This window comes from Podarcis tiliguerta (genome assembly GCF_965153285.1).
Source record: "Podarcis tiliguerta genome assembly, chromosome: 5".
Classification (NCBI taxonomy): Eukaryota; Metazoa; Chordata; class Lepidosauria; order Squamata; family Lacertidae; genus Podarcis; species Podarcis tiliguerta.
In genome coordinates this window covers 19846948-19864536 of record NC_139538.1, presented here as the reverse complement: position 1 = coordinate 19864536, position 17589 = coordinate 19846948, and the positions used below count along the sequence as shown (strand labels likewise).

At 43.3% G+C, this 17589-nt stretch overlaps 1 protein-coding gene across 6 annotated transcripts in view; it reads left to right on the top strand.

Moving 5' to 3' along the window:
- LOC310678336 (schwannomin-interacting protein 1) overlaps positions 1-17589 on the top strand; it is a 375265-nt gene that overhangs the window by 225239 nt on the left and 132437 nt on the right. The window contains exon 1 of one of the 6 annotated variants that reach the window (XM_083442211.1): positions 11283-11459. The exons of 3 other annotated variants lie outside the window; for them this stretch is intronic. In XM_083442211.1, the coding sequence (XP_083298337.1) occupies positions 11358-11459 (102 nt within the window). In that variant the 5' untranslated portion in view covers positions 11283-11357. Of the gene's footprint in view, positions 1-11282; positions 11558-17589 lie in introns of those variants that run through there. 2 more of the 6 variants (XM_083442213.1, XM_083442216.1) reach the window with 2 other exon arrangements.

The following is a 17589-nucleotide window of genomic DNA, read 5'->3' as shown; positions in this document are numbered from 1 at the left end:
TTCAAGAAGTCAAAATCCGGACACAAAAAGCTTTTGAGCTGTTTTGGGGAAATCCAGACGTATGGCAACCCTATCAAATCCATGAGAGAAATCCATTTGAAAGCTTCATTTGTAACAAGTAATTGCAAATACAATAATAATATTATATAATAACACTATTATTTTTATACCCTGCCCATCTGGCTGGGTTGCTCCAGTGACTCTGGGCAGCTTCCAGCACATATAAAAACATAATAAAACATCAAACATTAATAATAACAGTCGGATCCAGTACAAAACCAGTCCAAATACAATATAATCAAGCTTGGCTATTTCAATGTTTTGCTCTTTGTTTACTAAATACAAATGAAATATTGCATCACACTCTCTAGAAAATGTTCTGATGCAAAGCGAACATTTTCCCATTCAGAATTTTCAAGAAAACTTGCGTCACTGACAAATCTGCTCAGCTGAGGGGAGATGCACTTCCTCAGAAATTCACATTCAGCTTCACATCCCTGGTTCAGCTAATGAAGTGTCCTAATTAACCTTGGACTGGTTACAGCAAACCATCTCCCAGGTCTGCCATAAGAGTAAATGAAAACTGTAAACAGTAGTAGAAAAACCTAATATAATAATTAGTCTTCAATATGAGAAAATATAGATTTCTTCTTTTTAATAAATGAAGTGGAGATTTAGGCATGGGAACTTGCAGCTATTCATATGAGACACACATTTTCAACATATCAGAAGAACAAATTGATTGATAGATATTGAAGCCATCACAAATAAGCAACACTCCTCCAATCTTTAAGTATTGGCAGTTGTGCCACAGAATAATGAAATCCAGGAAGCTGTGAGTTAAATCATTCTTTCTAGCGAATGACTGAACGGGAGGAAATTGCAATTTATTCCTGGATATCCCGCCCACCCCCATGGAAGAATGAATGCTAATTGCATAGCCAACATCATCTAATCTCCTTGCAAACCATTCAGGATGAATGCTCAAGGAACAGGTCGCCCTCTGTTTCAAACTCAGAAATCTGTGAAAACCCCAAAAGCTGTGGAAAAGGCACTGCTCACTACTGCAGTGTGGTCAGTCAGTGATGGTAGAGGAATCAAGGAAGTGTTAGCTCTGTGGGTGTCAAAGGCATGTCCAATTCCTTTCAACGAAAGCCTCTGTGTGTATGTGATCAAACCAATATGGCTACTTCTCCCACAAAATCAGCCCTTATGTGACCAAACCAACGTGTGGTAGTGGTTGATTGACAGAGCTCCAAATAAATGTAGGAAGTTATAGTTTACATCAGCTAAGGAGCAGAGAAAAGGCACTATTCTTTGGGGTATTTGCACTCAGTGAAGCCACACCCGCTCGTTCTAAAACAAAAATGAAAGCCTGAACTCTGGATCCTTTAAAGAGACAAGATCACTGAAAGACTGCAAAATACTTGACACTCTTAGATTTCCTGGTTGAATAGCCTGTCAAAAGCCTCCTACTAAGGAACCAAAGTGGACGTAAACAGGCTTATAATCTACCACACTTACAGTCTGGCCTACAGCTCACCTGCTCCCACTTAAGTGCTGTGCCAAAACCTGTCCTCCAGTTTCTCAAATGTTTTCTTCCTCTCTAAGAGAGGCTTCCATTTTTCTGCTTCATTCTCTGGGCATGTCAGAATTTTCTTAAAATTTATTTAGAATTTAGGTGTGTAGTTATGTGGTTTTCAGCATACTTTATCATTGTGCGCTGGCCAAGGGTGGTAAAGGTACTTTTCTTTCCAGCAAACATTTTTCCAGCACCCTTCAGCCTCCCTGGCTGCCTGCATGTCCTGATCTGGAAAAGTCCCAGGAAAGTAGTTGCTTCATAATGCCTTTCTCTAACTGATACACGGGCATCCAGGAAGGCTGCAAAGTGCAAACCACTGATGAGATGTTTTGTAGAATGAAAGGACACTAACAAACACCACCACCCCATTCACCTCAAAAGTAAAGTAAGTGTAACAAAAAGCCTGCAGCCTTTTTCACTGAGGTTTTCTCTCCCCTTTGGTAATTTTCACATGCAATTTATTTTCAGGGCAAACACCCTCCCCTCCTACCTTAGTGCTTAGCAGCCTCTCCCCAAAACTTCCCAACCTTTCTGGCATCAAAGCAACTATGCCAAAGGTTGCGGAGGCCACAACCCTGCTTAATAAACAGGTATCTCTGTGACATCAGAGCAAATAAACCAATTGTTGCTGGATGACATCCACAACTCATGAACTGTTGGCATGGTGTTGGCTTGTGCTCTTTGAGTAGTCTCATTTGAGTCCATAGGACATAACATATTCATTAGCTTCTGTAATGATAAATGATAAACCAACACATTGGTTTTTCTACTGTTAAATTAGTGGATTGTTATGATTTTTTTAAATAAAGAAATAGTTCTTTTAATGATTGCATAGGGAGTGTTATCATATACTGGCCAGCTGTATCAGTCTTATACTAAATAATAATGTTAATTGTGTGTCTCCAAAGTCATTAGAATTTTGTCTAGGAAGCTATTATGTTTAATGTTATGACATTTTCAAGTACTTCTACCCAGCAGGCTAGCCTGCCCCAGCATTCAGCACTGTGCAATTTCCTGTAAGCTACATAAAAGTTCAGTTGGATACTATTACCAGCTGGGAAGGGGGGGGGGCGTTAGTACATTTTCACTAATTTTAAGGGTCTTAATGAGCTTCACAAGGCCAATCTAAGAGAGGGCAAGACAACACCAAATTAAAGCTCCCACAATGTTTCCACTTGAAAGTCAATCGTGATACATATATAAACTCCACAAAGGAATGTCTGTTTCAAAACCAGTCAGTTATGTCTGAGGCAAAAGTCAAAGCTCATAGGAAACTATATCGGAAATCTATTGGAGAAAGAATAATGAATTATGACAACTCAATCTTTTAAAAGGGGACTTTTAATATAATAAAGTCTGGGTAGTGACATGGAGTTGTAGCCAGTGAAGTGCCAAGTTAGTCTCTTAGCAGTGTTAAGTTGGCAAAATGTTTTGCACCAGCGGAGCATTGTGGCACAAGAGAATGCATAAGCAGATTGCTTGCAACTTTTGCACCATAGACTGCACAATCTGTTGCATAATGAGCTTCCACAACAACAGTTGTGTTGGATTCCTCCATTACACATTAAAACTCATTGTTCACTAGTACAAGAGCTCTTCCACTAGCAGACAAAGAAAGTTGGATGCAGCCCATGGACTTTGCCTGAGTCCCGCTGCTGCTGCTGCTGCTGCTGCTGCTGCTTCTTCTTCTTCTTCTTCTTCTTCTTCTTCTTCTTCTTCTTCTTCTTCTTCTTCTTCTTCTTCTTCTTCTGCCATCCATATGACTGAGTTGCCCCAGCCACTCTAGGCAGCTCCCAACAAAATATTAATACCCCAAAACCTGAAACATTAAAAGCCTCCCTGTACAGGGCTGCCTTCAGATGTCTTCTGAAAGTTAGACAGATGTTTCTTTCCTTGACATCTGATGGGAGGGCATTGCACAGGGCAGGCACAACTATCGAGAAAGCCCTCTGCCTGGTTCCCTGTAACCTCACTTCTCACAATGAGGGAATCACCAGAAGGCCCTCAGAGCTGGATCTCAGTGTCCGGGCTGCCTACTACCTGACTTCAGAGGATGCACAATTTGAGAGGATGGAGTCAATTTGAGCCCCTTTTCAGATAATACACAAACTACACATGGAGAAGACAGAGCAGGACTTTACTGCTGGTTGTACTCTAAAGTTGCATGTGCCACTGGCCCTATCCCCTCAATGTTTACCCCTTTGCCATCGTCTTTTGCTCTCCCCTTAGTGTTTGTCACATGGGAGTCAAGAGGGCAAGGCCAGCTGCCCAGGCAGCATTGGATGTAGAGTCAAGCAGTACAATCCAACTCTCTCTTCTCTACATGGATATGAGATATTGGGTGTGTGGGGAAAGTATGGAGGGCTTGCCCCACTGCCTGATGGAACCCACTGTTGTTGTTGACTCCATTGCATTCCCATGGTGGATTGGAGTTGAGGGGTCGGGACCTTAAGAAGTTTATTTATGGTGGCCTGTTCTTGCTGTGCCACAGTGCCAACATGGGTTTAGGTAGATGCCTCATGGTGACAGAATTGCCACCCAAATAACTCCACAACACTTCCTGTTACTGCTGTGGTTGGTGTACAGCTGTTTTATTTGTCAGGTTGCATCAAAACAGTAGAAATAGCTAGGGGAAACTTTACCCACCACAAAAAGCACTGTGTCTAGGGGAGGGGGAAACCTAAGCAAAAGTTCACCCGGTGGCATCATCTTCTCATGCAATTGTTAAAATCACAGGAATCCTGCCGGGGGGGGGGGGGAGATAGCAATTTAGACAGCGCTGTAAAAGGTGGCATTGCTCCCACTTTGGATCCTGCCTACTTTTAGTCAAGAGAAATGTGGCGAAATAACACTTGAGGATGCAAGAAGGCAACAATTTCGATTCCAACCTGTATTCATCACAATCAGTACTGTTTCCATTCTGCTGCAGTTCAGTTTAGACCAAATACTATGTGGGATGGAAGGACCTGTGGGGGGGTTGGGGTTGGGGGGTTGGGTGAGGTATAAAGTGTGAGGGTTGGCAAGTGGGGGCTAGGAAGGGGTGGCGAGCAACGTGAGCAGGGGCAGTAGTTGTCAGGGAACTGCCATCAGCTCAGAGGCGAGAGATGGAAGGGCAGTTGTCTTACAGGGAGCCTCCGAAAATCTTGCGAAGCAGTTCCTCTTCCAGCGAGGAGGAAAGCCCCACCTCCAGTGGGGAAGAGGTGCAAGGACCAGAGGATGCTAGGAAGAGCCTTAACACCGAGCCTGAGCAAGCTGGAGAGGCGGGAAGCGCGCCCTTGCCAGCACCCATTCTGCGCCGTAGTCTTCGGTGCCGGGAGGGGCGGTAAAGGCTGAGGGTGATGTGACTTTTATGCTGGGGGAGGTACAAAAACCGACCACTCCCAGATTCTGCTAGCGATTGAGCCGGACATGAACTTACAACGCTCTTCACTGTAAATAGTTTGCACCAAGAATAAAGCCTGTAAAAGACAGGTCGGAGTCTTGCCTGGTTACTCTCGAGCAACCACAACAGCATCTGACAATAGCCTAGTAACTTACATTTCAATGTAAGGGAGATGTGAAAACAAGGTTTTAAAAGTCATAAATCATGTATCATTTGCAGACTTAAAAACAACAACATGAACAAATACCTATCATATATGCTTGGCTGATGTACATTCCTGACCACAGATAAACATGCAAACTGCAGCTTCCTTTTCCATTTTTTTCTGATATCCCGACTTACAACTTCCATCAAGAAGGCACCCCTCCAAGCACAGGCTGCAGTGCAAAGATTTGTATAGAATTTGTGAATAGTGATTTATATTTTAGATACAAATTTAGAAATAATTCATATGATTTAACTGCAATTACAATAGGTCTCGTTCGTAGTAGGGAAGACTGTGAGGAGGGGAGTTGTGTGCCTGTTCTCCACATGCAAACTGCTGATGGACAAGGCACCTCTTGCTCACCCTGCTTTGGGGTGTTTTATCTTTTAACCTAGATATTGTCTAGACATCCCACTAAGTAGGGAATGCCTTCAAGCAGAGGATTGTACACAGCAAAGTTGGGCACGTAGCCCCACCAGCACCTTATTGCCATTTGCCTTGAGCAGAAAAGTTTGGATTCAGCAGATCTTGGGCTCTTCCTGTTAATAATAATAATAATAATAATAATATATTTGTACCCCGCCCATCTGGCTGGGTTTCCCCAACCACTCTGGGCAGCTTCCACAGAGACAAAAAATGCACTAAAATGTCACACATTAAAAATTTCCCTGAACAGGGCTGCCTTAAGATGTCTTCTGAATGTCAGGTAGTTGTTTATCGCTTTGACATCTGATGGGAGGGCGTTCCACAGGGCGGGCGCCACTACCGAGAAGGCCCTCCCTGTAGCTTTGCTTCTTGCAATGAGGGAACCGCCAGAAGACCCTCAGCGCTGGACCTCAGCGTCCGGGCAGAACGATGGGGGTGGAGACGCTCCTTCAGGTATACTGGGCCGAGGCCGTTTAGGGCTTTAAAGGTCAACACCAACACTTTGAATTGTGCTCGGAAACGTACTGGGAGCCAATGTAGGTCTTTCAAGACCGGTGTTATGTGGTCTTGGCGGCCGCCCCAGTCACCAGTCTAGCTGCCGCATTCTGGATTAGTTGTAGTTTCCGGGTCACCTTCAAAGGTAGCCCCACATAGAGCGCATTGCAGTAGTCCAAGTAGTCCTGTTGAGCTGGGGCTGTGCTGGCATAAGTCAGATATACCAGCATTTAGTTCCTCAGCTCCGCTCAGCTGGGGTTCAGCAGGGGAACCTTAAACTGGTATAACTTATGCTGGGCAAGTCCCCAAAAAGTTGTGTTTAAGGGGCGAGGCAGAGACAGGATGGGGCAATGAGAGATTTACACCTGTTCCAAGCCCCATAAATCTCAGTCTGAGCTAGGGCTCAGTCCTCAAAACCTGGGTTCAGTCTCAGCTGCCACCCAGATGGCTGTAGCCTCGCCAGAGGCTCCTGAATGGAGTTTGGAATAGGAGTTACTTTTGCCAGGGTAAGTGCTAATTATGCCAGCTTCTTGTAGTTAGGATTGCTTTAGCAGCCCAGCCCTCTGTAATGTACTGCTGTGGATACTGTGCAGGAAGGAGCAGACTCTAAGACTGCTGAATTGCAAAGAGGGCTTTACTTTGCTCGGTACATCTTATATCACTATCACTTGCGCCAACATGAAGTGTAAGTACCAGATCCCATATATTACACCCCGCAGGAAACAAAACGCTCTGCCATTTGGCAGAGAAGCAACCACCATACACTCAGTAGGTTCATTCTCCATAAAGCCCAGAAAGTGTCATTTGGGCGAAGGCCCTCCATTTACAAGTAAGCACTGTCCTAGTCTAATGGTTAAATCTAGCGCTGCTGGCAAATCTGCCCAAGCAAGAATGTTTTTGCTATGCTAGTTAAACATTTCCCCCACTTATGAGCATGCTTGAAACTGTCCTGCTGGTCTGTGCTGTTGGCAGGCAGGGAGTTAATGTGGCACAGGAGAACTGCTGCTTCTAAAGTGGGAGGCAGGCGGTGGCAGAGGTAGCTCCGAGGAGAAATAGCTTTGCAGGGGAGGAAAAAGCTGATACCATGGATTCTGGCGGAAGATTAAAAAAAAAATTTGATTTGTGTGCTTATGGGTGGGCTTGAGGGAGCTTTAAAGAGGCTGGCAGGGCAAAGCTCCAAATTTAGCATTAGAGGCAACAGCAACCAAAAAATAAAACCCGTCTGAGTTTCTTTCCTTTAATCATTTGGGAGTTGTCAGTAATATTTCCTAATATGCAACCTGACTCTGCTCTTTCTTCCCCTAACTACCAGCTCGCTTTTGATATAAGGAAAACATATTATCACATGCTGGCTAGGGGACTGATGGGAGTTGTAGTCTAGAGCATCTGCAGGACACCAAGCCAGTGAAGGCTGTTCTTGTCTAACCACCAGCTCCTAACTGCACTCAGGATGAAACCGTCTTCCTCTCACATCACTAGTCTCCCTGTCCGTGATGGTGGCTTTGGCTGCCATGAAAGGGCAGCAAATGGCAATTTATTTAATTCATTGTTGTTGTGTTTTTACTGCCAGGGAGGGGCCAAGGCACTTGTGAATGGGTGACGCTGTGGTCTAAACCACTGAGCTTCTTGGGCTTGCCAATCAGAAGGTCGGTGGTTCAAATCCCCGCAATGGAGTGAGCTCCCGTTACTCTGTCCCAGCTCTTGCCAACCTATCAGTTTGAAAGCATGCCAGTGCAAGTAGATAAATGGGTATTGCTGTACCGGGAAGGTAAACGGCATTTCCGTGCACTCTGGCTTATTATTAGATCAAATTTTCATCTCCAATTAATAATCTCCAATTAGTGCAGACAAATATCAAAAACTTCTGAGGCTCTTGCGAAACACCAGCTCTTATATCAGCCTCCTAGGTCACATTCTGCCTGCACGAAAACCTCCCTGAGTGTGATTTCCATTTGCCGACTGTGCTTCATTTGTTTTATGTCCTAAATGAATGTGTTTGGTACTTTAAATGTTTCTTAAATGTGACATGATCGGCAAATGCATCTTGTAAACTTTTCCTAATGAAGTTATTGCACACCAGGACTACAGCCGAATTTTTGCTGATGGAGCAATTCAAAAACTTCGCAATAAATTTACATCAAGTATAGAAATGTAATATAATTGATCATAAAAAGCTGTGAGTTTGTGCTGTGATTTTATTCAAAGAAATTCCCTGCTGGTGAAATGCCGTTTAGCAATTCAGAAAACATGGCCAAGATTTCCAACTGTCTACTCGTAAGCTGAACAGCAGGGACTGGATGAGGCATTAGCCTCCTGTAGACGAGCTAATTGTTAGATCTTATTTTAAATTAATAAGTGTCATCCATATATGAGAAAAAACTTATAGGCCTTTAGAGACAAATAGAGCTTTAGTATGAGGATGCAGTTGCTATGGTGATTGTTTCTATTCTCTAGAAGATATAGGTTAAGAAGATTCTAGTGTGGATGGTTTAAGATATACCTCGGGCAAGGTAATTCTATTTACACTCAGTGACTGTGCCAGACAGAAGAAGGAAACCCAAAATTTCACTGAATGCAGAAGCAGCATTGTTTTGTCGATCAAAAAACCGAACACACTCCATCCCATCAGAGTTGTTTATGTTGGAAGATATGTCTCCGGTACACATCAGAGAGTGAACTTTCCAAGTGTTGATGTCAAGGTTCAAGATGGCATTGAATTCGACTCAGCACCAATTCGGCCTCAACCAAGTCAAATTCATGTAAATGGGTTAGCGGTTTGTGAACAACAGCAAGGCATCACTGGAAGTGCGTGAGACTGGGGTGGAACCTAAGGCCCAGGAGCCAACTGAGGACCTCTGGGGCTTTCCTACCTAGCCCTTAGGATTCTTTCCAAGCCATACCTACTTATAAGCCACACCCCTTCAGCACAGACCATACCCCTCACCTTTCCTGTTCTTCACCCTCTTTTAAAAGGTAAAGGGACCCCTGACCATTAGGTCCAGTCGTGACCGACTCTGGGGTTGCGGCGCTCATCTCGCTTTATTGGCCGAGGGAGCCAGCATACAGCTTCCAGGTCATGTGGCCAGCATGACTAAGCCACTTCTGGCAAACCAGAGCAGTGCACAGAAATGCCGTTTACCTTCCCGATGGAGTGATACCTATTTATCTACTTGCACTTTGATGTGCTTTCGAACTGCTAGGTTGGCAGGAGCTGGAACCGAGCAACGGGAGCTCACCCCGTTGTGGGGATTTGAACCACCAACCTTCTAATCGGCAAGTCCTAGGCTCTGTGGTTTAAACCCACAGCGCCACCCGCATCCCTCACCATCCTTTAGACTTTCTCAAATGCATCCCTGTGCATGCATAGAAACCCGGCTTTTGGACTATGGATTAGTAGAATCCAATCCAATACCATTTTATGCTATGGTCCCCTTTAAAAAACCTCACTGCAGACAACATTAGAAGTCTTTATAGCATATGTATTACTTTTCCATCAAATGAAAGTTGGATATATAATTTAGATATTGATAGTCAGAGGTTTTTTCTTCACTATCATTATTATGATATTATTTCAACATGTTTATCAATCTTATATTTATAAGAGATATTATGGGTGCAATCCTAAAGCTTAAATATGCCAAGATGAGTGAGGTTAGGATCCAATGGATCTCTGGCTGAGCCAAGCCTGGCAGATCTCCCCAAAAACAAGAAAAGGAGAGAAATAAAAAATGGCAGATTTGCCCATCCCTAGCATAATCAATAACTCTTCCAGCTTGTTCTGAATAATGTGTGGATCTGTTCTGATTCCCTGGTAGGCAGCTACGCCTGAGCATCCTTTGTGCATTGAAAGTTTCCAAGTCACTGAAAGTGGTAATTCCATTTTATTCTGCCCTAGTCAGACCTCGTCTAGAGTACTGCAGCCAATTCTGGGTGCCACAATTTTAAAAAGATATAGACAAACAGGAGCAAGTTCAGAGAAGGGCAGTGTAAAAAGTGCAAATAGTGGGCACCTGTCATATTGTTGTTGTTTTTGAGATTTGTATACCGCCCTTCAATAATAATAATAATAATAATAATAATAATTTTATTATTTCTATCTCACCCATCTGGCTGAGTTTTCCCAGCCACTCTGGCAAGCTTACAGTAGATCTAAGGGCAGTTCACAACATAAAAATACAAGATAAAAAACACAAAATACATAATGAAAACAAGAACAAAACATGGATGAGGAAGGTCTTACTCCAAGCTGATCTGCCATTCAGAAACAGCATCCGCAGTCAAAGAAGAACAAGGATGTTATGACACAAAAAAGGGGCAGCCACAGTGAAAGCCCTGCTCCAACTTACTGAGGAGTGGGCTTGTGGGATCTATGGAACTTGCAGGAGAAGTTTGTCATGTGCATGATATGAGATGTACGTGAACAATGTAGAAAACTAGAACATATCCGTGAGTTTGTAGAGTATTTCTTTGATCTCCCCCTTAAAAAAATAAATAAATTATGGGTTGTTGTTTTTTCAGTTGTCTGAACTTTGAAAGCATTGCGAAAAGATAAAAGAAATTAATTGTATTTTTTTTTAGAAAAAGGAAAAGTGAGATCTCAAGTTTCTCAAGCACATTAAATTACGTATGGATTTCATAACTGACTTTATACTTCCAAACTGCATTTGGCACATAAGCAGTATGCAAGCTGAATGAGTAATCATTACTTGATTTCCAACCACTTTTACATAATAGCCGGCTCTATTCAAATGGCATTTGTTATCTTCAGAGCCCAATCCTATGCATGTGTATAGGATTGCAGCCAGAGAGGTCAGTTTACAGAAGAGTATTTAATTAATATCACTGCAAAGAGAAAAGGGAGGGGGGGGACCTGTGACATATGTCTTCAAAGTGTATTGTTAAAGGCATACAACACAGCTTTTCCTTCTTTAAAAAAAAAAGGCAAAATGAAAAAAGTCGTGCTGCATTAAATGATTTGAAGCATATATATTGGGATTGGTGGAAGGGAAGGCATCATGAATAATTCAGAAGAGAGACGGGATTTTCCTTGCAAGGTCGATGAATGAAAAAGACAAGGCTTTAGGACAGATCAGCTCATATTCTTTCAGCGCTGTTGAGAGATCACCATCCATCTGGAGGGTTAAGGCAAGTTCATGCGACGCAGCGTACCAGCTCCAAGAAAAGATTATATTGAAATCTATTGGCACCAGGTTGTGGTTCAGTGGGAGCCTAACAGCTGCTGGGAAGGGTTGAAGCCTGCATGCTTGATGCCAAGTGAATTGGAGTCTATTTTTGAACTCAACTTCCATATCCTGAAGGAATGGTTATCAAAAGGAAAGAGAGGCGATGAACAATACTCCAGGCAGCCGGTACGGAGAACAGGACCCTACTTTATTTATTCCATTGAAATGACTGGAATGTCTTACAAAATGGCTTGAAAGAGAAGGTCTGTTTGTGTAAGATGAATGTGAGTATTGCTAAAGGGTTTGGGGAAGGGGGGGAGAAGTGCTTTCAAATCATTTCTGCCTTTCATAATGGCCATTTGATTTCCCCTGAAACTGACGACAATAGCAATTGTAGGAGGCAACGTGTTTAAACGGTGCATGGACTCTTCCAGCCTCTTAGAATGGAACTTTTTGCTTGGCTTTGTTGCCAACTATGTCCACAGATATTCCAGCTCAGGGTCTGAACGGAAACTGAAGGCATGGGAACAAATAAAAGCCACAGCCCCATGAATCCATTTCAGATTTTTGCACTCTTTAATTGGATCTCGGTGGTACCTAATCTGAAAGAGAACACTTTTTATTTTTAGAATTTCAAATGCCTAAAGTGGCCCAGCACAAAAATATACCCTGGTTAGCTTTCTCGGCTGCTTGAAAAGGCAGGAAGCAAATAGCAAAATTATGATTTAGTGCTATTCATAATCAATTATGCAGGCTTTGCAACTTTGACAGGCAGGAAAGCTGAAGCCTGCAGCTAGGCTAATTTAGAAGGGCAATTGCTAATTACGTATAGGGAAATAGTGTTAGAATTGGAAAATTTAAAAATTAGGTACAGTTTGAACAATATATGCAAGATTCATTTAGGGATAAATCCTAACTCCTTCTATTAAATGTGATTTTCTTGGCTGGATTGATCTGATCTATTACTCATGCTGTTTCTAAATACTGGGTATGCAAGAGGATTCTTAAACCCTTGGCTTTCAGGCTTTGGCTGGGTTATTTTGTGATCCAATAATTTTGGTATTGGAAATAATTATGGGTCACACATTTTAAACTGGATTTATTTTGTACTTTATAAAAATGCCTTTAAGTAGCTTTCTTCCAGCTAGATTTACATTACACCACAGCTGCTGCTGCTAATAATAATAATAATAATAATAATAATAGAATTTAAATACCGCCCTATACCCAGAGCTAGCTGGAGATATGAATGATGTAGCTTTAATTCAAAGTTGCTAACAGAGTTTTATCAGAGGAAATGTCCTAATGAATCAACTTGTGTGTATTTACATGAAATAATACCATTTGGATATGTGGCCTTTGAAATGCATGAAAACAAAGTTAGCTTCTATCAATTAGTCCAATTTCCATAGGAATAGGTGAAAAGGTTGATTACTTCCCCAGCCCCTGGGGGGAGGGGGGAGCCCATCTTCGCATTGCAGCCTGTGAACCAAACATTAACATGAAGCCAAATTTTTCTGGATGCCAACGAAAAATATCCCCAAACCCCATAAACTGCTAGTTTTGGTGTTATATACATTACACTGTTAAAATGATTCTGGATGCAGTTCAATATCCCTAACAGGAAGAAAGCCCCCATTGAATTGAATGGGACTTGCTTTTTGGCATGTATAGGATAGTCCTCTAAAGTTAGCCTTAATACTTATCTGTGCAAGGTAGCTTAGGAATATTATCCCCAAATTTCAAGTTTCTGGTTAAGGCTGGGAGAAGAGTGGGTCACCTAAGGCTGCCTACTGTATAGCAAAGGGAATAAATTTGAAGCGTGGGCTTCCTATTTAGTGTCCCACACCCTATTATGTTATGCTAGTTTTCAAGTCATGAGTTGTAACACACATTTATGCAAACCACAGTTTCCAATCCAAGCAATTCAGTCTTGTACTGAAAAGGGAGGTTGCACATCAGCCTTTGTGGTGAGAAGCTGCTGTAAAGAATTGTTGTGATGGAGCTGGCTTTCCTACATCAATTTTTTTCTTTCTTGTTCACTTCCCAAATTCATGAATAGCAGAGGCACATAACCTTCCTCCTCGTGACCCCTAATTACCGCTGCATTTTGCAATAAGATAAGAGCTTGCTTCACAAACCTATGCCCATGCATAGGGGCTAAATTTATGGAGAGCAGGACCACTTCTCGTGGCCACCTCCCTGATGTCATGCCCTCTGCTGGCATTGCCCCTTATGGTTGCATATTCATTGAGGACATCTGGAAGGCATGCCTGGAAGAAGCGGACCATTTGGATCCATTCCAGGGATCCCATTCAGGCTGCATCATGGGACTGAGACAGCCTTGATCGCACCGGTCGATGACCGGTCAAAGTGGTGGGGGGATGAGTGTTCAGACCCCTGGGCTCTCACTTATGGGGTGCCTCAGGGTTCTGTCCTTTCCCCCATGCCTTTCAATATCTACATGCAGCCACTGGGAGAGATCATCAGTGGGTCTGGGCTGGGTGTTCATCAGTATGCAGATGATACCCAGCTCTATCTCTTTCAAATCAAAACCAGGGAATGCGGTGAAGGTCCTGTGTGAGTATCTGGAGGCGGTTGGAGGATGGATGGTGGCTAACGGATTGAGGTTGAATCCTGACAAGACAGAAGTACTGTTTTGGGGGGACAGGAGGCGGGCAGGTATGGAGGACTCCCTAGTCCTGAAGGACCAGGTGCGCAGCCAGGGAGTCATTTTGGACTCGCAGCTGTCCATAGAGGTGCAGGTCAATTCTGTGTCCAGGGAAGCTGTTATCAGCTCCATCTGGTACACAGGCTGAGACCCTATCTGGCGCAGACTGTCTCACCAGAGTGGTGCATGCTCTAATTATCTCTCACTTGGACTACTGCAATGCGCTCTATGTGGGGCACATCTTTGAAAGTGACCCGGAAACTACAACTAATCCAGAATGCAGCAGCTAGACTGGTGACTGGGAGCGGCCGCTGAGACCATATAACACTGGTCTTGAAAGACCTACATTGGCTCTCAGTATGTTTCCAAGCACAATTCAAAGTGTTGGTGCTGATCGTTAAAGCCCTAAACGGCCTCAGTCCAGTATACCTGAAGGAGCATCTCCACCCCCATCGTTCTGCCCAGACACTGAGGTCCAGTGCCAAGGGCCTTCTGGCAGTTCCCCCACTGCGAGCAGCCAAGTTACAGGGAAGCAGGCAGAGGGCCTTCTCGGTAGTGGCACCCAAGCCTATGCTGGAAAGCCTATGGTAGACCAGGGCTGGCATCTTTCAGTGATGAGGACCAGCAATGAAAATTCTAGTCAAAGAACCACCCGAATCTGTCACAGGAAGCAATTGCTTTTGAATGTCTACTTTTGAATGTATTTTTTTTAAGCACTTATACATCACTCACTCAAAGTAGTGTATGTAATACACTATAGATGAAAACACTGCTAATATCCACAAATCATTCACTCTAACCTTCTCAAATTTCTCTTCTCCAAACATCCATTCAATAAGCCGGGATTTTTGGGTCTGTTTTTGAAAACCAAAAATGTTCTTCTTCCAAGCATAATTTCAGTGGGGGGAGGGGACCCTGTGAATGCCTAAAATGTCACCTATGGGTGCATGTGCACCGATGAGCACCATGTTGGCAGTTCCTGAGAAAGCTGTCTGTCTGTGACGTAATTTGCTGTGTGTGAGAGTGTGCACGAAACACATTTGCACCTATATAAATTTATACAGATTACATCTCACTTGCAGATTCTTTCCTCTCAGTGCAATACTCATTCCTATGATAGGGCAATAGATAGCAGTGTGATCTTAACCCTCGCTACTCATTAGTAAGTCATGTTTAATTCAATGGGACTTACTCCCAAGTAAAAGGTGTCATCAAGACTCCAGCCTTAATGCTTTCACTTTCCTTTTTACTGTTAACTTGGTGCAGGCAAAATGATACAGACGAACGTCTGGGAGACATTATACAATGAGCCAAGAACGAAAAGGAAGCGGGCTTTAAAACTGCCCTTTTCTAAATTAGATCTGTAGGCAGCTATCATAGTCAGTCCGTGTCTCTGTCTTTGGTAATATGATCTAGGGAAATCAAAGGAACAATATAATGTGTGTCACATTTCATGCATTTGGAGGCTTCTCTCACGTCCCCTGCCATTCAAGATTTTCTTGCACCCCTCACTCATAACTCAGAAGAAAACTCCAGAGTTTTAGATATGTTGTACTCTAGGGAAAATGATAATTTATATTTTATTGTGTGCAAAGATAACATTTGCATAAATTCTTTTGTGTTGTGAGATGTGCTAATCAGTGAAGGAATACTGTCAAGATGGCTACATTTTTCCTGGCTACATTTCCCACTTATCCTGGGGGGTACTGCGGAGAGTAGTAGCTCAAATGGCCATCTCGGCAGCAAAGCCATCTGCAACAGTGGCACTTTGCTGGGACTAAGAACAGCTGTTTACAAACCATCTGAAGGAACATACGAAGTTGCCTTATACTGAGTCAGACTGCTGACCCATCTTAGCACAGTGTTGTCTAACAGTGGCCAAGAGTGATGGACAAGGACTGAGGAGATCCCAGACAAAATGAAAGCGAGTAAGGTGCCGTGGATAGAGGGTCAGACTAGACCTGGCAGACCAGAGTTCAAATACCTACTCAGCAGTGAGTGACCTTGGGCCAATCACTATCTCTCAGCCTATCCTACCCACAGAGTTGTTATGAGAGGTGTGCATGCCACGTTGAGCTCCTTGGACAAAAGGTGGGATATTAATAATAAATCATCATCATCATAAACCATTCCACCATGAATCTCACTGGGTGATCCTGGTCACTATCTTTCAGCCTAAGCTACCTCAGAGGGTAGGCATAAGGATAAAATGAGGAGGAGGAGGAGGAGGAGGAGGAGGAGGAGGAGAAGAAGAAGAAGAAGAAGAAGAAGAAGAAGAAGAGGAGGAGGAGTTTGGACTTGATATCCCGCTTTATCACTACCAGAAGGAGTCTCAAAGCGGCTAACATTCTCCTTTCCCTTCCTCCCCCACAACAAACACTCTGTGAGGTGAGTGAGGCTGAGAGACTTCAGAAAAGTGTGACTAGCCGAAGGTCACCCAGCAGCTGCATGTGAAGGAGCAGAGATGCGAACCCGGTTCTCCAGATTGCAAGACTATCGCTCTTAACCACTACACCACAGTGGCGAATCATGCATACTACTTTAGACACATTCTCCAGAGTCTCAAGCAGAGCTCTTTCCCATCCCTTGGAACTGGGACCCACCGGATGTCTTGCATCTTTATCTCTGGCTTTTTCGCTCTCTCCATGTAGAATATCATCTTCCCCCAGTGGTGCATGTGATGTTGATCTATACATCTTCTGGTCATGCGAGCCTGAGAACCTCAACCATGCCCCTTCTCATGTAGGCAGTCCCCCAGAAGCTTGTCCAACGAGTGCGTTCTCTCTTCCTGGCTGGGCCACACAGACATACACACACACACACACACACAGCCTATTTTCAGAGATAGGAAGATGCAGTCTTTTGTCGATCTGAACTGACTTCTCAACAGCAGTGAGAAGCAATGGAGTTCATACAGTGGTACCTCGCAAGACGAAAAACTCGCAAGATGAAAGAGTTTTTTGTTTTTTGAGTTGCTTCACAAGACGAATTTCCCTATGGGCTTGCTTCGCAAGACGAAAACGTCTTGCGCCTTTTTCTTAATACCGTCAATGCATTTCCTATGGGAAACCGTGCTTCGCAAGACGAAAAATTCACAAGACGAAAAAACTCGCAGAATGAATTAATTTCGTCTTGCGAGGCACCACTGTAGAGCTAAAATTCCCAGTGCCCTTATCTGACTACGGTTCCCATAAACCTTTGGGGAAGTGCATGTCCTTTAAATTTATGGTGTGTACACAGATCTATTAAAATAATAATAATCCCACACCTCTGAAGTATAGGAACATTGACACACTGCTGTCAAATACCTAATTATTGTTTATTTTTTCTTTAGAAGAATTTATAAACCACTTGATCCACGAGCCCTTTAAGCAGAGTACATAATTACAGCCCAGCTAAAATCCACCAAACTAATGCGCTTGCACACACACACAAGATAATTATCAGTAGAGCACAGATTAAATCAGTAAAACATTTAAAACAAATCTATGTAACTAAATTATAGTTTTGGGTAGATGTGCTGAAATAATAAATGAAAAGCTTCCAGCAGATCTCTAAAACAATATAGTGAGGTTGCCTAAGGTAAAGGTAAAGGTACCCCTGCCCGTACGGGCCAGTCTTGACAGACTCTAGGGTTGTGCGCCC